The sequence below is a fragment of the Cyprinodon variegatus genome, unplaced genomic scaffold, assembly GCF_000732505.1.
Source record: "Cyprinodon variegatus isolate N-32 unplaced genomic scaffold, C_variegatus-1.0 Scaffold475, whole genome shotgun sequence".
NCBI classification, from domain to species: domain Eukaryota; kingdom Metazoa; phylum Chordata; class Actinopteri; order Cyprinodontiformes; family Cyprinodontidae; genus Cyprinodon; species Cyprinodon variegatus.
The window spans coordinates 409,859-431,169 of record NW_015150928.1 but is presented as its reverse complement, the minus strand read 5'-3'; the positions used below and the strand labels follow the sequence as shown (position 1 = coordinate 431,169).

Sequence of the window (21,311 nt, the reverse complement as noted above, 5' to 3'; positions counted from 1 at the left end):
TGCACTTCAACAGTTACTTCAATACAGTCTAAACCTCTACAGGAATCTTTTGTTCTGCATCTCATGCAACTGCTGAGCTGTGCTTATTTTCAGAGAAAATATTGTCTTTGTTGTCAGCCGGATATAGAGACTGGAAATCCTGGAATGCGAGGTCTAAACAGCTGCCTCAAGCTGAAAAGACAGAGCATAACATGCAGAGATCTGAAGATATCCAGCTAATTGACATAGACCAGGGCAATGTTTCCCCTCTACAAGTTTATAGCATCTAAAACACACCACCAAACCTCTTACAAGCATTGTTTTACAGCGAAGGCTTGCTTTTTGTTGACTTTAAAAGGGTCCAAAGGTGTGTTTAAGCTGCAAGGTTCATCATGTTCCCTCTCGTCTTTTAAAAAGAATTGTGATTTCTTTGTATTAGAAGGGATAACTGGCTCACTGAATTACATCCAACCTTTCCCTGGAACACAACAGTGAAATAACACAATGTACTGTGAAAAATTAAATCCATCTGCCAGGCATGTTTTCTGACCGAACTTCATATTTGAGTGGCTCTCTCAAGACCCTCCCTTGTTCCTTCCTCATATTACAGAGGAAACAGTAAGAAAATTGTGAGAAAGAACTGGAATTCATGCATAGCTGAAAATGTTACATAAGGGTGCTTTAGTGTAGATCTGAGCTGTGCAAGTTCCAGTGATCGCAGGGAGATAAGAACCTGGTACAGGCAATCAGGAGGCTGGGTTACAAAGACATAAAGAGAGAGGAGAGCAAACACATTTCAAGAGACTGAAACATTTCTACAGAAGTTATGTTTGAGCAAAAGCTACTGAGAAAGGTGTGATTTTTGCTTTCAGATTTGGGAGGAAACTTGCTCTGAAAACAACAAGAAGTCCAAAGCACAGAGGTCTGGGAGGCAGGTAACAACGCAAGGAGGAGACAATGACAGTAACAAGGAAGTATACACACTGACTGTGGGCTTGCTTGTCACACAGGCAGCAAGTGTTGACAGTCTCACTTCTTTGTGTACAATAGCAAATCAGGCTTGAATGTTGAGTAAGCCAGCTGACGGACGAGCTGCTGTATTCAGAACTTCAGGAAGAACCATTGATTTCACTTCAACCTTTTCACCGCTGAACTTTTTTCATCTGGATTCGAATTTTTCCTCCTTGAGAAGTGTCGGTCATGGCAGAGGAGAATGAATTGTCCTACACGGAGGCTATAGAGAAGGCCGGCTCCACCATCACTCGCTTCCCTCTCATCCACATCAGGGGAGTTCCTCTCATGTCTTACATTGCCAAAAACTGGGACTCCATCTGGGCTTTCCGTCCTGACCCATCAGATGTCCTTATTGCCACCTACCCCAAAGCAGGTACAGTGACCAGGAAGAGGTGTTGTAGAACAAACAATGTATTTATCTATGATTCTCTCTAAACAAGAAAGTGTGATGAAAGCCTGCTAAGTTATTGTGTTAAAGAGACATTGTACTAGAATTGTAATTTATGTACTGTATTTTATATGTGTTTTAAAACTTCTTAGAGACTCAGTTCATATCCAAAATAGGAAACTCTGTAAAGTAGTGAACTTTTTTAGAATTACAGAAAAACTTCTTAAAGAAATATCATCAAGATTTTCATGCAAGAGCTGCTGAAGCTTGATGCAGTAAGCATCAAGGTTAAGAGCTTACTATGGCTTTGAGGGTTGGGGCTTGAGCCCAGGATTGATATTATTATGTCAAAAGTTAGGCTGAAGGCAGCACAGCCAGGCTTTAAATTAAGGGGGAAAAAACTTGCCTGCATTACCAATATGGGCACTCCCAAAGGCAGAAAAAAATGACTATATGTGCTCTACAAATAAACTCAGTCTCCGCCACCTACATGTACATAGCAGTCACTTAGAGCTCTCCTTGAGGGAAACTCTTTCTGTATTAAATATCCAGATTTCCCCCCCAAAACTCAGAGAAAAATATTTCTCTATTCCCAAACAAGATTTGCTCTCTTTATATCTTTGACTTTGTGTTCTAGACTGAACATTGTTCTTGTTACTGTTCAAAAATGACTGTGAAGTGTAAGGACTGCATCAAGCTACCTCGTTAGCTAATTGGCAGAGTTTTACATAATACCTAAAAAAGCACAGGAACAAAACACTGTTGATGTCGTTTCATAAATCACAGCCTGCCACAAAATCAAAAGGCTCACATCTTGGAGTGGACTGATGAGTCACAGCAAATTAAGCAGACTGATAAAGGGTACCCCCTATGTCACCATATCTAAAGCTACCAAAGTAGATGCTTCCCTCATGAGAAAACAAAAAAAAAACGTAAATTAAGTCAATGGAATTAACATGTTCAGAGATGCTTTAAATTTCTGTAATCAACCAAAATGTATCCAATTACCTGTGAGCCTTAGTGCTCTGAGCTTTCATTCACTTTTCTTCTAACTCATTGTTATTTGGGACCTAATGCCATTATTGACTTTACAGATTTACTCTTCAAAAAATAAAGAAAATGTGGTCAAGTTATTTTCCCAGTTGTGTGATAATGTTTCAGGGCTGCTGTAATATCCTGTAAGATGACAACTTTCCCAGATTTCCCAATGTAGCTAAGGTTGCTTTCTGATGTTTTGCCATTGAAAGGAAAGGTCTGAAATCAATTATTTGTCCTCTTAGATTCATCATCAGGTTCTGTGTCTGTTTTGGACCTTAGGGACAACATGGACCCAGGAGATAATCGACCTGCTTATTCACAACGGGGACGCTGAGGCTTGCAAACGGGCTCCCACCCCGGTCAGGAGTCCTTTCCTAGAGATCTATTCCCCTCCCCCAATACCTTCAGGTGTGCACTTCTGTCTGTAATTTAATTAGATAGTAAGGTTTTATCAACTTGTTTTTCTGTTGGCATTATGTCAGAAGCCTTAACTAAAGTTCATGGGATATGTTATCATAAGATTGTTTTTGTTTAACGGGTATAAGTGAGCTATTGATAAATATTCATTTTCCCTCAAAATATACCAGTACAAGTGTGTGGCTCAACAATAATAAGTTCACAATGTTCTCTTTATCTCGCACAAAATAAAACTACAGTTAATGCTTTAAGTTTTAACCATGTGTTTTTTTGTTTTGCAAAGATTTTAAACCCCTCAAATACCTTTATAATTTTCCTTTTCACTTTCCAGCAAACATCATTATATTTCATTGGGATTTTATGGAGCTCAAAAGCAGCACGGAGTGCAAAGTTGTCAATAGGATGGGGAAAAAAATATGTTATGCTTTTTTTGCATGCATAAATTTGTAGTGCATTTGTATCCAGTGCCCTTAGTTAATGTTTAAGCCACCTGTCTAGGAACCCAAGTCTTTTGAAGGCTCTGGTACAACCACAGACAGAAACTTTATAAATAAATCCATCAGGATTACTGGAAGTGTCCTGGGCGTCTGGGAAGATTTATCTTTTTAAAGTTTTGCCACTGATTCTCTCTTTGATTTTGTACTACATTTTTGCCCCAGTCACTTTTAGACATATGTATTTTTGATTTATTGACCAACTTCAAAAAGAAGCATCAACACAGCATGATGCTGCCACCATAATCTGTCTCTGTTGGGAGGATATGTTGTGTCAGCCCTTATCCCCCGCACTGTGTTATGCATGTAGATCTTTGTAAATCTTTAAGTTGTTCCTGAATTTTTTGTTTTAGGTCTTGATCTTCTGAAAAAAATGGACCCACCAAGACTTATCAAGACACATCTTCCCTTTCAGCTGGTTCCACCTGGATTTTGGGAAAACAAATGCAAGGTAAAACTGAATCTCAGACAGACTTATCAGACCAATAACCTTAAAATCTCATCTACTACTTTAAACTAGCCAGTAAATTGTATTTTAATGGGGGTTAAAGTGCAAGTAACTGGATAGGAAGTTAACAATACATGCCTAAACACTATCTTCCCTATCAAATGACCTGCTCTCTGGTTTCCTGCTGTAAATATCTGATTATGTGTCTCCTAATCATGTGAAGGCTATCTACGTCGCACGCAATGCCAAAGACAACCTCGTGAGCTACTACTACTTTGATCTAATGAATAAGACCCAGCCTGAACCGGGACCTTTTGATGGTTACATCCACAAGTTTATGCGAGGAGAGTGTAAGTGGGTTGAAATGCATGCATCTGTTTTCTCCTTAAACTCAACAAAACAGGTTAACCACACTTTAACTCAGCTAAAATCACTTCAGCTTACTAATTAAATGGCCTCTTTCAGTTTCTGTCTAAACTTTAATAGTGACTTGTAACTTCTGGAACCTTTGCCCCCTTATTTTACATCTATCAGAGTCCCCCCCCCTTACAAAACTTCTTATGCCTCACTAACTATGATGAGATTAGCACTAGCCTGCACAGCCAATATGAGATATAAATAGCAGTCAAAGAAAAACAACCCCTGCAGATCTGCACAAGAATTTCAGCTGAAGCTTTTAAGAACAAGATTTACTATTTACTCCGTCATGTTTAGCTATCAATACTGAAGCCGTTGTTTCTTTAGTGAACAAAAGTGAAACTAAATGGGGCTATTTTGGGCCAGGCATGATTATTTGTAAAGCACTGTTTATGTATAAGGTAAAGGCTTTGTAGAAGAGTTTATAAGAGAATCAACTGCTTTAAAATGATTGACAGCATTAAAAGATAAAAAAAAATGTAGACATCAGCATGAAAACTCTTTTGACTTCCTAGCCACCTAATACCTGAATAAACACCCTTTAATACTTCTAAAAATGATTTATATTGCTAACTTGGATCTCCACAGTGTCCTGGGGCTCCTGGTATGATCATGTTAAAGGTTACTGGGTTGAGCGGGAGGAGAAGAACATCCTTTACCTCTTCTACGAGGACATGAAAGAAGTGAGTTGAACATTTATGTATTACCTCAGGGCATCTTTGTCTCATTTTCAGTAGAACTATGCAATTTTTTTTCTTCTTTCTTGTTAATAATCAGTACTAAATCAACAGCATAAACATATTTTTACATTTTCACTATAATTATTATTTGAAACTACCTCACCCACTTACACATCTCTGATTATGGTATTTTAATAACTGTACAGCATTTCCCTTATTTTGCCCTAAATGTTCAGTCAGTCATTATATATATATATATATATATATATATATATATATATATATATATATATATATATATTGCTGTTTTATCCTTTTTTCCAACCAACTAATTGATTTATGCATTTGTTTGTGGTCTGACTGTATATTGCACTCTGTTTATCCCTACAGAATCCCCGCCGTGAGGTGGAGCGCATCATGAGGTATCTGGACTTGTCCGTCTCTGATGAGGTCATCAATCGGATCGTGGAGCTCACATCCTTCAAAAACATGAAGGAGAACCCGATGGCCAACTACTCCTGCATCCCTTCACCTGTTTTTGATCAGTCCATCTCTCCGTTCATGAGGAAAGGTGAGTCAATAAGCTCACATGGCAGCGATCTAAGCCCCAACAAGATTTACTGGTATCCCTATCCCTAAACCATATAAAAAGCCTTGAAATAAAAAAAATATATATATTCTTTTATCACCAAAATCTCACAATTTCCGCAGCTTTGTTAAGGTGCACTGATCGTTTATGGCTGCAGTGTCATTGTCCTCACTGTGCAGTCACATGGTCAATATTATTTTATCTAGCCTCGTTTCTCACATTTCCATTTACTCTGGATTATTGATTTGTATAGAAAAGTGTAATGATACCAATTAAAAAAGTGTGCTCTGGAACTTTCTTATTTTGAAGAGAGGCAAATAAATGTGGACTTTTGTGCCAAGCCATATTTCTATGTAGTAGCAGGAAGCCAGGAATGGAAATAAATGTTCCTTGTCAATCTGTTTATTCTAAAAAACTAAAGCAATTAGAATTTCTTTCATTTGAACCAATAAATATCGAGGAGCCTATAAGAGATTATAAAATATATAGAGCATACTGTGGGAATAATTGAAGATGGAGATGTACAGTAGATGAAGATAGACAGCTGTATTTCACTTTAGGACAGTCCACTAGTGCCCCCTTGATTATTTACTTATATGTGCAGCAACCCAATGCTTACTAAACTTTATAAGTAGTAAAGGTATTAGATATTAGAAGCATCTATCTGAGTATGTTTAATTATTGTACAGCATTTTTTATTTTGTTGAAAATTTGCCATTACCCAACAATCTGTTTCCTATTCTTATTCTTGTGTATATCAGCATTCTTCCATTTTGGTTTTCATTTTGTAGCTGTTGCCTGGCTTTTCCCTCTAAGGGGCATCATAGGATACTTCACTTCATTCTGTTCTTACTAACATTATAAAATATTAATAAAACAGAATAACTTGTTCAGTATTTTCTGTTAAAATAAGAGATAGGGTTTCTGTAAATTCTTTCATTGATTGATATGAATTACTCAGGAGATGAACCACCAAATTAGAGAAGCTGAAAATATCATGGTTACCATTTTTATAATGGTAATGTCTGAAGAATCTTTTTTCATGTCCAATGGATCCATCTCCATAAGTCTTTATATGCATCCTGTTTTAGTTAAAACACTACTTCAAAATTTCAGTATCCATAAAACGTAATAACATATGGTTAGCATGTGTACCTAATAATAATGAGTTTACTGTTTAGTGAATTTAATACAGGGAGTTTTGTGTAAGTAATTTGTGTTTTTATTAAAGATCATTGTGGTTGAAAAACACATATTTCTGGCTTTTGAAAGAACCCTCAAATATGTTTTGTTCATGCCCTCTCATTCCGAACAGTGCAGGTGTGTTAGGATCAGGAATGTGGGCAAGGTGTTCTGCTGCATCAAGGCAACCATAATATAACTCCCTTGTTTTAATTGTTTAATTTTGTCATTTATATTTAAGGATCAAGTCTGCAAATTAAATTTCAATCCCCAGATGGTTATATAATTTGTACAAGCTGAATTAAAGTAGCAAGCTGTCAGTCCTAGCTGCGGTTTGTGAAGTTGAGTAATGTTATCAGGGAAAACAAAATTGTATCAAGTCCTGCTTAGTAATGTTATTCTTAGGCTATGGCTGAGGTGTTTATGTTACACTAGCATTTATTCAGTAAGAATTCAGTGTTTGTACCAAATACATCATTTTTATAAGCTCTGGCTTAATGTTAAAATCAAAACAATTAAGGAGGCTTGATTTCATTTTGTGTTGCATTTGTCTATTCCATTGAATTTAAAGCAGAAAAAACAGAACAACACACAGGTAGTGTGACAGGGATTAGCCCTCTAAAGTGTCAAATTAAGGACCATTGCTCCACAGTTTACCTTATAATTTATAAATATTTCTTCTTTTGCTTGAAAATAATTTTTTTTTTCAATTTTAAGTTGGCTAAGTTTCATCTAATGAGGGTTATTTTCTGATTATTAGCACATTAATGACGTTTTCTTAGCACTGTTTTTTATTTTTATGTGTTTATCTAGCCAGTGGCAGTGGCTAGCTAATCAGCTAAACACGTTCAATGTACACAATGAAATGAATGTCCCTGTGCATTAGAAAAACAATAAAAAAAAATTATTCATTTAAGAATATTCCCTATATTGATTTTCTTTCATTTTTACCCATGCAGGTGAAGTGGGAGATTGGAAAAACCATTTTACTCCCGAGCAGTCAAAGATGTTTGATGAAGATTATGAAAAGCAAATGAAGGACGTCAATATACCGTTCAGGAGTCTCATCTAGAGGTTCTCCATGGGGTTCTGAAGCGTGTTCTGCAAACCAAAGGCTGATAAACTGACTCTGTTTAGCATTTAAACAGCAGCAGCACTGTCAGCATATATGGCACAAATTTAAAACCAAAAACAAAAGAAAAAAAAATACACTTATGTTTTAACATTCACCACTGTAATCGCTGCACTTCATAACATGTGTACTCCGAGAAAATGTCATCTTTGAAAAAGTGATTAAATAGGTGCTCCACAAAACAAGAGGACGAGTTTTTCATTGTCACTTTATTAGAGCTTGTCACGTAAACAATAAATAAGACCAGAAGTGTTGAGGCTGAGTGGACGTGCCCATTTTATGCCATGAGACTTCCATCAGAGTCCGCTGACTGCATGGTACCTACACAGAATTACTGCCGGCTGGAAGAATGTGCTGTAAAAATCATTTTTCCTGCCCTTTTGAAGTCATTTTTGCAACCCTACAACACACTGTACAGAGCCCGGCTAAAGCACGGAGGCTGCACGAGACAAAGAGCGACAAAGACTAGAATAAAAGTACTGAGCTGGAAAGTCAATCATATGAAAATTGGACACAAAAACACAACAGTTGAGAATATCCAAGGTTAACAAAAAAAATTACTTTTAATACATATTTTAAGTCTTAGAATAAAATCTTAAATATTTTAACACCTTGTCAGCAGACATTCTCTCCTTTAATACAATTCAATCTTCTTCTCTAGTTTGAGGTTGTTTTTATTGGATTTTTTTATTACATTCATTTTAATTTTAATGTTTATTTTCCAGTGTTTTCTCTTCTCTCTTCTATTGTTTGGCTCACTATGGCTCCCCCTTTTGGTTATGATCTCTCTCTCTCTTTCTTCTCGCCTCTCTCTTCAAGAAGATTTTCTTCTCCTACATTTCTACTTCATATGTTCTGTACCTGTTGAAGAGGAAATGGATCAAGTCAGACAATGGTTCAGTTTTTAAGCACATAATGCGGTAAAAAAAAAAATTCAACACACAAAGAACAGTGTGACAAAAGAAGGAGCTCTCTTGGACAAACAAAATGTTGGCAACAACCTCAGCATCTTTTGAAAATCATATTAAAACACTAGTTCACTAGTTGATACGTTTGGTTAAATTCAGCTTTATTACACAAAAGTAATACCTTTTTTTTTAATCAGTTGTAAAATTAATGAATGTTGCTTTAGACTTACCTTGAAGTGAGCAGTTCAAACTCACACTTAATCTAAGGATTTTAGTTACAGGATTAATTAATGCTAAACTAGTTTAAGCTAAGTAACTGATTATGCACTGAGTGCTTATCAGTATCAAAATATTAGAAGTTTTAGTAAACTTTTTATAAGGTAAATTTTATTAGGTAAAAATTTGACCTAATAAAATTCTAAACCCTGAAAGTTTTTGTAATGGGATGCAGGGAAAGCTAACTTGAGTTTTATTAGGGTACTTTTGCTCCCCCACCGAGCACTGGACACTGCCTGTCAGCTGGCTGCAAGAGGCTACTATATTTTTCCTTTAGTGTTACTTACTTTGACATATATATATATATATGAATTAAAAAAATATATATATAAAAAAACATATATTTGTAGAGGTGCAACTAAAGGAAAAACCTTACCTAAAAGGAAACAGAAAACTATGATATACAAATAATTACAGGTACCAGCTTTGGAGTAATGAATTGTGGTACCAATAATTGCTATAATAAATCCTAACAAACGATTATCCCTTTACAAGATTATATTTGCCTCAGCTAAAAAGGCGAATTAAAATAAAAATTGGCTTTCAACATTTTTTGGTGTTAGATTATGCTATTACAATAAAAAAAATTATATTTAGTAAATTTGTCTTTTCTAGGGCTGACAGTATGTGAGGAGGCCGCTTCTCAGATGTGGAAAACAAACCAGACAGGATATGACAATAAACAGCAACAACTCAAATAAGACTCACCTGCTTGATGTCAGAGGCAAAACAAGCAATAAGTAGAGCTAAGAAAGAAAAGCTGCACTTTCTCCCCACAAGGCCATCATAAAAAATAATTATATTGTTGTTTAATACAGTAGGGGGATACAGACTAGAAGCGAGTACTGTACATAAAAAGCTAAACAAGAACAGACATGAACGGCTAATGCACAATTGATCACTAGCCAACAAACAGTGGAATACCTTGTTTAAGTTACAGGTTAACGGTGATGGGCTGTTCAAATTTACTCTGGAAATGAACAGAAAGGGTGAGTGAGTTATTGATGAATGGAGAGAGGTGAGAGACATGACATAGATCAGGTAGATGGGGAAAAAAACATAATGAAAGTTAATGAAAGGATGTGTTAAGAATGGAGATATGAAAACATTAACTTTGTTAAAATATTAATAGATGATTAAATGTTATTAAATGAATTAATGAATTATCTGAAAGAGATACCTGGGAGCTCTGATTTATTTTAAAGTACTGGTACTTAAAAAAAATTAAGATCACTTACTCTCAACATAGTTGCGGGCAACGAACTTCAACACCTCATCAATGAGGATGACGGGGAAGGAAAGTTTCAGGACCATCATCCACTGGTCCACTGACAGATGGGTCAGTTTGAAGATCATCTGTGGGGGATGTTAAGAGTGGAGGTCAGAGCCCGTGGAAATCACACAGGAAGGATAAATTTCAAGAAAAAAAAAGATTTGTATGCTTATTTAATTCAGGCACAAAATTGGTACATCTGACTCACAGGCAGAGGATCAACATAGATGATCATGAAGTGCAGGGACATGGACAGGCTCATGGCAGCGATCAGCCAGAAGTTGCTCCATGGGGGCATACGCAACAGAGACTGGTTCTCAGACAAGCTGGAAAAACAAACAGACACATCAGTTGTGGCTTATACAGAAAAAGGAAGATCTTTATGTGTTTGATGGTTGAAAAGTTTAGAACCTGTTGAGGGCGTTGCACATCTCAATAGTGACCAGGACAGACAGGGCCATTGTCATTGGTGGAGTTGCCTCAAAGATTTCACAATCGAGCCCAGCAAAGTCCTCATTCTCATCGTGGCACTGCATGAAGTGGGACTAAACGGAAAACATGGAGGCTAAGAGAGGCAATACAGGTATGTTGGTGGAAACTCGATTAAAAAAAGGCCTCTAGCTTACCAGCTGATAGTAGGTAATGTTGGGACCAGTGGAATCATAAAGGAACCACCAGGCAGCACCACCAACAGTGGCAGCACCAACATATCCTGTTAGGGTTGGAGAGATGCATCATTGTCGGCACGTGTTAACCTAAATTTAAATACCACCAAAACACACAATGTCACACACATCCACAACACTTTCTCACAGTCCTGCTTACCACCAATAGCCATGTATCTGAAGAACAGCCAGCCTGAGATCAAAGGTTCCTTGGGGGAACGTGGGGGCTTGCCCATAATATCCAGGTCAGGGGGGTTAAAGCCCAGAGCGGTGGCGGGCAGACCATCAGTGACCAGGTTGACCCAGAGCAGCTGGACAGGGATCAGAGCTTCGGGCAGACCAAGAGCAGCAGTCAGGAAGATACTGAAGACAAAAAAGTAGAACAGCCAAACAGATTAGGTTTTCTGCAAGAGCAAAGGGAAGACGTTGCCATGGCTACACAGGAGACTCACCAGACGACCTCACCGACGTTGGAGGAGATGAGGTAGCGGATGAATTGCTTCATGTTGTTGTAGATAGCTCTACCCTCCTCAACAGCAGCCACAATGGAGGAGAAGTTGTCGTCAGCCAGGACCATCTCAGAGGCAGACTTGGCAACGGCAGTGCCAGAGCCCATGGCGATGCCAATCTCGGCCTTCTTTAGAGCCGGGGCATCATTGACTCCATCACCAGTCTGGGGAAGGAAAAAAAAAGGACCATTATTTGTTGAATAACTGCAGTTTACATTGCTATATTATCTCACTGAATAACATCACACAGATTAAGTTAGGACTGTATCCCTGGTTAGAGAGCTCTTACCATAGCTGTAATATCATCGTGACCCTGAAGGAACTCAACAATTTTGGATTTGTGGGATGGCTCCACACGGGCAAAGCAGTGAGCCCTGCAGACAGCTTCAGACTGCTCACTCACGGGGAGATCGTCAAATTCACGTCCGGTGTAGGCCTTGCCAGTTACATCCTCATCCTCCTTAAAGATGCCAATACGGCGGCAGATAGCAATAGCTGTTCCCTTGTTGTCACCTAACATACAAAGGAAAATATTTGTTCTTAAGAGTATAAAGTGGGTAAAACTCTTATCATGAGGTTTGAGGGATTATTCAAACACTACAGGAACAGATTGACCATTTATTCTGATATGGCACATAATGTTAACATAACCTAAAATCAGAGTGGTTTAAATTTAGCAATTATTGCCCAGAAGCACCAAAATGGTACAAATCTGCTTTATTATTATATACAATTGGCTATTAAAAGTAGCAGATTAATCTTTTATTAATAATGATTAGTAAAAGTATTTAGCAATACTAACCAGTGATCATAATGACACGGATTCCAGCATCCCTGCACAGCGCGATAGAGCCCATGACCTCCTTACGAGGGGGATCAAGCATACCCACGCATCCAACGAAGGTCAGATCAGTCTGAAAAGAGAGGTGTGTTAAGTCTGGAATTTTGTCAAAGTGTTAATATGTGGCAAATTATGGACAGGATTATGGTCATGGCTCATAAGCTACACCTATTTACCATGTGCAAGATAATTCAAACTTTTGGTGTTTAGATCTCTTCTGGGGTTTGATTATTTTATTAGGGAAAAAGTCGCATATTGAAAATTCAAGATCTTGTCATCCACATGTTTAGTGTGAAATAGAGCTTCACTTTGAAGCTAACAATTTAGTCCTAGGCTGATGTCTTTTTTCAGTGAAGCCCACCAGAGGATGCACTTTCTCCAAAAATCGAGGAGCCTAACATTAATGTTGTTTATATACCCATTAATTTTGTCAATTGCTTTTTCAGTCTGGACTCAAATTACCTCTTTTTGTTTTTTTTATTTTTTTATTTACTGAATCTAAAAAAACATAACTGCTTGTAGAACATTGTCAAATAATGAATGATAGACCTATATAGGAATCCAAAATGGCAAGAAGGGCATACAGGATAACAATTCTGCCATATCTATATGCAAGTTGTAAAGACATGCATTGGCGAACCCTGAAGGGAGTAGCTAAAAGGACTCAGTGATATTGTCATATGGTTAAACTGGGGTATTTTGACTCAAGATTAACACACTCTTATTAAGTTATTGTGCACAATATCTGTGTCTTACCCTTCAGGCTGTCCTCACCTCATAATCGACAAACTTGGTTGAGTCCTCAAGGTTCATCTCCTCTGGTCTAAGTGGACTATCACGGGTGGCCAGAGCCAAACAACGCAGGGTGTCGCGGCCAGTACCCCATTCCTTGATGACAGCCATGATCTTGTCCTTGATGGAATTGGTGAGGGGAACGCGTGTGGTGCCAACGCGCACATAGGCACACCTGTCAATCACACCCTCAGGTGCACCCTGAAGACACAGCAGGATGGTTATGCAGTGTTTCATTAAAGCTTGGTTGGTGCAAAATTTAGTAATGACATACCTTAACAAACATCTTGGCACCACCATCACCCTTGGTTGGTGTGCAGTACACAGACATGGACTTCCTGTCACGGGAGAACTCCAGAGTGAAGTTCTTCTTCATGAGCTGCTTAATCACCTATGGGAGGATGAAGAGTTAAGATATATTATTTCTGAATTATTTAAACATCTATAGATATTAAAACATGAGTAATGTTTTTTTGGTCTTAGGAGTGTGAAGAGCAAACATACAGAGCAGCAGGCATTGGCTCTCTCAATCTTGGACAGGTTCTTCACATTGCTGTTAAACACGTTCATCTTCTCAACCAGGCAGCACAGGGCAGTCTCAGTGGCCTCACCGACCTTCTCAAAGATCTTCTTGGACTAGAAAACAATGAGTGGATGAGCTGGTTTCACCACTGATAGAGGTTTAGGTTCTTTCTATAACTTTCAAAGCTTTGAGTTTTACCTCATTGTAGTCCAGAGAGGAGTCATTGCACAGAGCGCAGATGGTTGCCAGCTCAACAAGGCCATCGTACTGGCTGCAGTTCGTCCTGTGACCACCCTGGGAACTGATTGGCACAGAAGGAATCCCAAACAAAAATTAATCCCAAATAAGAACTGGTTCAAGCAAATCAATGTCCTTTGATCAATGCAGAATCATAGTAAAAGCAGACTTACACTTCGCCTTCAGGGGTGTATTTGGAGCCAGAGATATCAAAAGCATCAAGGTCAACATGGTCTCCGTCAACATTCTTGACAATAAACATCTGAAAGAGAGGAATTGGAATTCCTTTGATTAATGCAATCTTTGACAAAAAAATTAAAAACTACCATCAGGAATCTCTTCTTCTTCAATAAAACACCAACCTTTGTCACACACATCTGGTTAGTTGTGAGGGTGCCAGTCTTGTCAGAGCAGATGACAGAGGTGCAGCCCAGGGTCTCTACAGAGGGAAGGCTTCTGACGATAGCGTTCTTCTTGGCCATACGGCGGGTACCAAGAGCCAGGCAGGTGGTAATAACAGCAGGCAGACCTGGGAGTTAATGGAAAACTCTTAAGTCAATTGATAAACAAATTAGAAAAAAAAAATGGAAGCAATAAAACATAATAGTTTTCCCCGCCTTACCCTCAGGAATGGCAGCCACAGCCAGAGCAACAGCAATCTTGAAGTAGTAGACGGCACCACGAATCCAGGAGCCTCCGTGGACTGGGTCGTTAAAGTGGCCAATGTTGATAGCCCAGACAGCAACACAGATCAGTGAGATAACCTTGGACAGCTGCTCGCCAAACTCATCAAGCTTGGCCTGCAGAGGAGTTTTCTCCTGTTCGGTGGCAGCCATCTGGTCACGGATCTTGCCGATTTCAGTTGCGACTCCGGTGGCTGCTACTACGCCAATGGCCTTGCCAGCAGCGATGTTGGTGCCCTACAGGAGCAGTTAGAAAATGCAGTCAGGTTCAGCAGAGAGAAGCTGGTGATGAAATAGCATCTGTATGAGCAAGACACTCACAGAGAAAAGCATGTTCTTCTTGTCCTGGTTGACGGCTCTGGGGTCAGGGACAGCATCAGTGTGCTTGATCACACTGACAGACTCACCTAAGGAGCAAAAAACAAAATATTATTAAAAAATCATAAAGATAGAACAATATAAGAAAAACAATAGCGTGACTATTTTAGGAGACCTTACCAGTAAGGATGGACTGGTCAACACGCAGGGTGGTGGACTTGATGGAAATAATCCTGATGTCAGCAGGGACTTTGTCACCAACTGTCAACAGAGAATAGTCAATATTAACTAAACTCTTAAAAACATCATGAACTAGTTTCATAGTGATTAGTGCTCCCCCCCCTACAGCTAGTTTGAATATGCAAAATTTTGATTTGATTTTCGGGGCAATTTTCCAGTCCTGCGAGAATCTTTCGATCGGGCCGACTTTCAGCCTGATCGTGCGTCGTGTAGTGTACAGGGAGTTACGAGGGACCACCTCCTGATCAGGAATCCTGAGGTCAGGAGAAAATCAAACGTGTGATTTTCTCCCGACCGTCGTGGGAAAATCGCTCAGTGCGCATGCGCAAACGAGGATTTTTCTTTTTATTCTTCCTCTCAGATGTAAACACAGCAGCATGGCAGGGATGCAATGAGTGAAATTGAGCTTTGTCTGTAAAATTGACAGACCGTAGTAACCATGTTTGCTCAGCCATGTCTTTTTTTCCAAATACATCGTCGCCTTTTCTTTTTAGCGCTTTCAGCACAAAATAGCACAAATTGTCAAGGCAGCGCGTTTCACTATAGTGGGCTTAATATTCCCCTTCTATTTGTTTGGTTTCCAGATAGACGAGTCAGAGCAGTCCGACGTGGTTTTTAGTCGTAAAGTGTGAGCAGGCAGGACGCATGAGAGCGATGTACCACACATAAATTGTGAGCTGTGAACTCACACTGTACGACTAAACCGCAGTGTTTATCGTACAGCGTGAGCAGTAGCTGCATGCAACAAGTGAAAAAAAAAAAAATCGCACAGTGTACAACCGGCTTAATCTTTCAGAGTTGCTCAGCTGGAGTCCTGACTTGAGTCCTTTAGAAAAGCTGAGGAGAGAACTAACGATTAGGGTGATGGCAAGGATACTTTCCAACCCTGAAAACTTGGAGCTTTTCACCACATAAAAAAATACAAAGTTAGTAGGGGATGGTCAGCAATTATGAAGAGGGTTTAATTGCTGTAATACCGATACCTTACAACCAATTATTAAGAAGGATTTAAACAATTAGCGAATCATTCATTGTTTTGTTTTTTTAACCAATTTGTTTTAATAATCACTTTGTTGGATACTTTTTGTTCTTGAGCAGAATATGGATCTTCAAAAGATGGATTTTCTTTTATATGTTTTTTAAAATTTTATTTTGATCGCTTTTTCAAATATGCATTTTCTTATTGGAAATTTTTATCTTGTATCACTATGTCTTTTATAATTGATTTGGCTTTTTTCACTTCCTCTCTTTCTCACTTTTGATCTTTAACATCAAATCTAGCTTGGGTTTTCTGTATATTATTTGAGACCATAAATCAATAATGAAATACCTCCCCATTTATTTAAACTCTATAATTAGAGTACATATATATACATAAAGAAGAGGAAAATGTTTCAGAGAAAAAAGAAAACACAATTGTGTCTGGTGCCATTAATAACTGCAAAATGGCCACTAAATGTTTAGAAAACATTATTAAGAAACATTAATAACCATAGTGATGCCAAGCTTATAGTGGCACTAAGAGTAAGCTGGGAGGACCAGCTGGACAGCTGACAGGTGTGCACTGACGGATGAATGAAAGCAAGAGATGGCCCTGCAAAAGAAGCGAGGCAGCCGCTGGTGAGGGTATTTATACTCATGATACTCTACAGTCAGCATGTTTGCTTTGCAGTGCTGCACACAGCGCCTTAAAAAGGCACCATTCTTTGACATGAGCTTTCAACAGAGATATACTGTACATTCTGATTCTGTACCTATAGATTATTCCCTAAATACAGTTAAACCAGAAATTATTCATAACCCTGGAAGCTATGTATCACAGTATTTAACTTTAACCATAAATCCTAGTTCTGAGAGGAAGTTGAATAGATATAGAACAAAATATAAGGTAAGCTGAGGTAAAGTGCTAATATCAAGAAATCTGACATTTCATAACTAATTTACACCCCTCTAAATAATCTATGGAAATATTTTTATTTGTATTGCAACAATTAAAACAAGTACTTATGAGTCCTGAGCAGCACATCTTTTTACTGCATGTTTCCTGGTATATGTGTAGATGAGATCTAATTCTTTATGGTTCTTTCATTATGCTCTCTTGCCATCACCCTAATCTGTAGCTCCGGTCACAAATTTTCCATCAGATATAGTTGGAACCCATTCTACGACGCACCAAAACATTTTTACATTAAGGAAGAACAAAAGAAGTTGGAAAATTAAATTACTCTAAAGCTATGCAGGGACGCTTTTTGTGCTGTAGAGCTGTCACTACTAATTATTCTTTGCAATCATCCAGTACTAGATAAACGTCACAGTGAGGTTTGTAGACAGTTCTTACCGGACACTTCCACAATGTCTCCTGGGACAATTTCTCTGGCCTTGATCCTCTGCACACTCTTTCTGTCAGAACGGTAAACTTTGCCCATCTCAGGCTCGTACTCCTTGAGGGCCTCAATGGCGCTTTCAGCGTTACGCTCCTAAAGACAGACATATGGGAAGAAAATACTGAGTCAATGCATCAACAATTGGCAAATAAAACCTTGTCATGTGTTCCTGTTTATTGCATTCTCAAGAGGAAGCATGTGTGTCCTTAAAGAACAGGTGGCTAAATAACATTTGAAGATGGTTTGAAGGTAAACATATAGTATCTGCAAAAAGAGAGAAAAATAAACTTAAATATAATCTGATTAATCTCTGAGCTATTTTGAGCTTCAGTCTAATGCAGTTGAGCAACCCCGTCTGGGTATGGAGCAAGAGAGTAACCAAAAACTTGAGTACTTTCTGTCATCGCTGAAATGGATATGTGTATGGACATATTGCTCAATGTCCAGGGCGAGGGTCACTGACCTGCCACACTCCAACGATAGCATTAGCGATGAGAATAAGAAGAATGACGAAGGGCTCAACGAAGGCGGTGACGGTCTCCTCGCCTTCCTCAAACCAGGCCAGCACCTAGAGTCAGGGCAGAAAAGAGTGAACAAAAGTCTTCAAACTAACTCCTGTTTCAATATTTACACTGAGCTGTAATCAGAGAAATTAAACTTTTTAAAGATCAAAGGTTTATAATGATCTAATGTGAATGATACTGTGATATTTGGGGTGTGTGATTAGGGGGGAATCAAATGTTTTCCACACCTTTTGTTTTCAACATCTATCTGGAACATAATTTGTATGATGACATAATGGTCATTAATTTTAACCCCATAGCTTCTCTCCTCTCCTGATGTCTTCTTGAGTAGGCCCTCCATCTCCTCCTTCACGCCTGACCTTTCCCGAAGGATTCGGTTTCTCCTCTCAGCTTGGGGGCTTTCTTAAAATAACCCCCTCACCCCTCAGCCCCACTACACTTTCTCGGGCCCCTTGGCTGTTGGCTTCTTAATATTCGCCTTCTAAGGCCATCGTGACAGCTGGCCTAGGAGGGGAGAAAACTAGGCAGGGTAATTAATACACCTCCTATGTGCCTTTGCACTGTGGCTTCTCAAGTTGTCGTCTTTAAAAATACATAGAGGGGTCGAGGGCCTTGGAGAAGGGGGGATATAGAGATGTGCTTGAAAGAAACAGCCACAAGTCCTTTAATCGACACATCTGGATTTTATAAAGATTCTGGCTTGCCTCCCTTTAAATAATAACACTGTTCATCTGTTTTAAATGGGTCAACTTGAATTAATGTAGCAGATACAGGTCATAAATGACGATAGTAACATTCATTAACTTACAAAAGAGATGCATGCAGCCAGCAGCAAGATCCTGACAAGCAAGTCCTCAAACTGCTCAATGATCAGCTCCCAGACGCTCTTGCCTGAGACACAAAGACATTAAGGTGATGAACATTGGATGACAGTTTACTGTTTTCACAGGATACAATATGATTGCTGGTGACTGAATGTAATAAATCATTGCCAATGATCGACTGACATCTTCCAGCTATGACTGTGATGTCATTGTTGAATGGGATTACACAATACAAATCCCGCATGAGCCCTTATGTTGAGAAGATACTGGAGTGGACACTTACCCTCCTCAGCAGGCAGCTCTGAAGATCAAACATTGGGCATGGTGACAAAGGCAGGGACAGATGGAGACATGTAAATACATGAATTAGTAGATATCCTTTGGAGAGGCATGTTTTCAAAAAACAGAGAGAAATTATCAGCATAAGTTAACCAAAATATAAAGATTTTTTTTTTTTTTTTTATATTGCTTCCTTTGGAGAACATTTACAGAACAACTTTAGTTAACAACCCTAATCACTGTGTTACTAATAGTTATTTAGCCTTCTTGTAATAAAAGATCATTCATTGGGAGATTTACAGACAACATTGCAGTAAAAACTATATTTTTCATGCAGAAAAGACCCCATAATTTCAGTCATTCCAATACTTATTGATCAGCCAAAAGCCTTCTTAGGCCCTGTTGCTATTGCCAACCCTAAAATTATCTGCTGTTTGAGCCTATCCATATATCATCCAGGAAGTTTCTTGAGCCATCACCTGTCTCTCTCGCTCTACAGCCATCTTCTTTGGCTCTCTTTAAATAGCTTCTCACAGCCGTCAAAGTCTCTGCATCTCGGTACCTCTACATTTTATCAGCTGTTGCGGGGCCACTCTAAAGCAGAGTCTGCCCAACCAGAGTTTTCAAAGATCTATGCTGGTGTTGACCCAACTGAAAACTCATAGGAAAAGGCCTTGTGGTACATTCTGAGTCTAAACCCTGAGCATCAAAACGATACGGTTTTCTGCATGGAATAAATGCCAATCCCCTTGATTCCCAATGACTGGGCTCTCACCATTGAAGCCATATTTTTCCTGGCTCTTCTTGACCTGGTCGGGAGAGAGGCCGATGTTCTCATTCACCCCGAAGTAAGCCAGGCATTCTGCCGTCGACTTTGCGTGTGCATTCTCCATCCTCACTGGATAGACTAGCCGTGCCTATCCGCGCTCTTTTTCTCCTGTTGCTGTGCTTTTGTTGTTTCTTAAGTTTTCAACCCTTGGTCCACCACCCTCAGAAGTGTGGCACCCTCAAAACCAGGAGTGCTGGACTGACAGAAAGAGCGAATGGGTACGTACAGGCCAAGGGTTTTATACCCCAAAAGGGCTCAGATGGGAGGAACATCCCACTGATGCATGCCTCTAAATTCCTGGTGGTGGTGGTTGGGGGGGTTAAAGGGTGGGGTTTGAGGTGGAGCAATGAGGAGGTGAGACGATGGAGTTGGACAGGAACTGGGGGGGGTACAAGAATTGGATTTGTGAAGTAGGAGTTAATGCTGGAGAACGGTGGTGGAGCAGGACCTCCAAAGGGAGGGGGTGTTGCAAATGAAAATGAGACCTGTTTTTGGAACATGCATGGTCAGTGGAATAAGAGGAAGGGAGAAGGTGAGAGAGCAAAGATGGGAGATCATGAAAGGGTGGGTGGATTGGAGGAAGAGGGCTGTGGGGTGCGGGGAACCTTGAGTGACGGATCAACTGGTTTCTGCTGAGGACCATGGCCAAACTGGTGCACATAGGGCACCAGAAGACATGCTCTAACTCTGGGCGGGTGGGGAAGCTGGCATGGTTGGAGCAGAAAAAATCCTAATCTTTAAAGTCCAAGAACTCTGTCAGATCTCCATTCACCAAATATTTTTACAAACATCCTCAAACTCACCAAGATGCCTGAGCTTAGATTCAACCTGGTTCATTTTGACATAGTGGAGATATGAAAAAGTGTAGTGGAGGAACTATCGTCAGGGGACATGAATGCCACATGAATAGCCAGAGTCAAGATTTCACAGCACTGAGGAGCAGCTCCACTAGCTTATACCCCAGGATCAAGTTTTATGTATTTATTTGTTTTTTTATGAGGAAGGGAGAGTGTCTGGGGGGTGGGGGGATGAGGGTGTATTGCATTGCCTGTGTTGATTATGCCCAATTAACTGCCATCCCATGTCAGACAAGGGCCTCTTGTGGTGAAATTGGTGTACTCCACAAAACTACATTAGCTGGTCCTAGTTGATAAAAACTCAACTTGAGAATGGGAAGAAGCATGATCGAACTTAAAGATTAGATTGTTTGCTGCTGTTTTAAGAGCTATAGCTTCTCATGGAGCACTGCTAATAATAACAGGTACAAGTCCCTGTAAAGTACTTGCAGGTAGTAGACGTTTTTAAAACTATCCATAATGTTATATCCACACACTTGAATGCTTGTTTGGAAATATTTATGTAAAAAAAACTAAACTCATCAGCACATTATTTTCAAGTGAAAGAAAATTATACATGGTTTGAAAATAT

The 21,311-nt window shown here is 39.2% G+C and overlaps 2 protein-coding genes across 3 annotated transcripts; one reads left to right on the top strand and one right to left on the bottom strand.

Annotated features, from left to right (window-relative positions):
* The first annotated feature begins 630 nt into the window (after positions 1-630).
* On the top strand, positions 631-8,297 carry sult1a4 (sulfotransferase family 1A member 4). The gene is made up of 7 exons (XM_015389832.1): positions 631-1,366; positions 2,699-2,827; positions 3,684-3,781; positions 4,002-4,128; positions 4,784-4,878; positions 5,266-5,446; positions 7,606-8,297. Exons 1-7 carry the CDS (start codon positions 1,180-1,182, stop codon positions 7,716-7,718), a joined length of 930 nt encoding a protein of 309 aa, XP_015245318.1. The 5' UTR covers positions 631-1,179; the 3' UTR covers positions 7,719-8,297.
* LOC107094295 (sarcoplasmic/endoplasmic reticulum calcium ATPase 1) lies at positions 7,973-20,104 on the bottom strand. 2 transcript variants are annotated; one of them, XM_015389831.1, is made up of 24 exons: positions 19,830-20,104; positions 19,059-19,076; positions 18,760-18,842; positions 17,891-17,995; positions 17,382-17,520; positions 14,984-15,064; positions 14,807-14,892; positions 14,425-14,722; positions 14,165-14,331; positions 13,976-14,064; positions 13,764-13,866; positions 13,547-13,678; positions 13,317-13,433; positions 13,025-13,243; positions 12,212-12,323; positions 11,699-11,922; positions 11,353-11,573; positions 11,061-11,263; positions 10,862-10,947; positions 10,647-10,780; positions 10,444-10,561; positions 10,201-10,318; positions 9,887-9,932; positions 7,973-8,639 (listed from the first exon to the last, which is right to left on the bottom strand). In XM_015389831.1, exons 1-23 carry the CDS (start codon positions 19,945-19,947, stop codon positions 9,928-9,930), a joined length of 2,976 nt encoding a protein of 991 aa, XP_015245317.1. In that variant the 5' UTR covers positions 19,948-20,104; the 3' UTR covers positions 7,973-8,639; positions 9,887-9,927. The 2 variants fall into 2 exon arrangements, with proteins under 2 accessions (XP_015245317.1, XP_015245316.1); XM_015389830.1 differs by lacking the exon at positions 9,887-9,932 and having other exon boundaries at positions 8,318-8,639.
* Between the last annotated feature and the right edge of the window lie 1,207 nt (positions 20,105-21,311).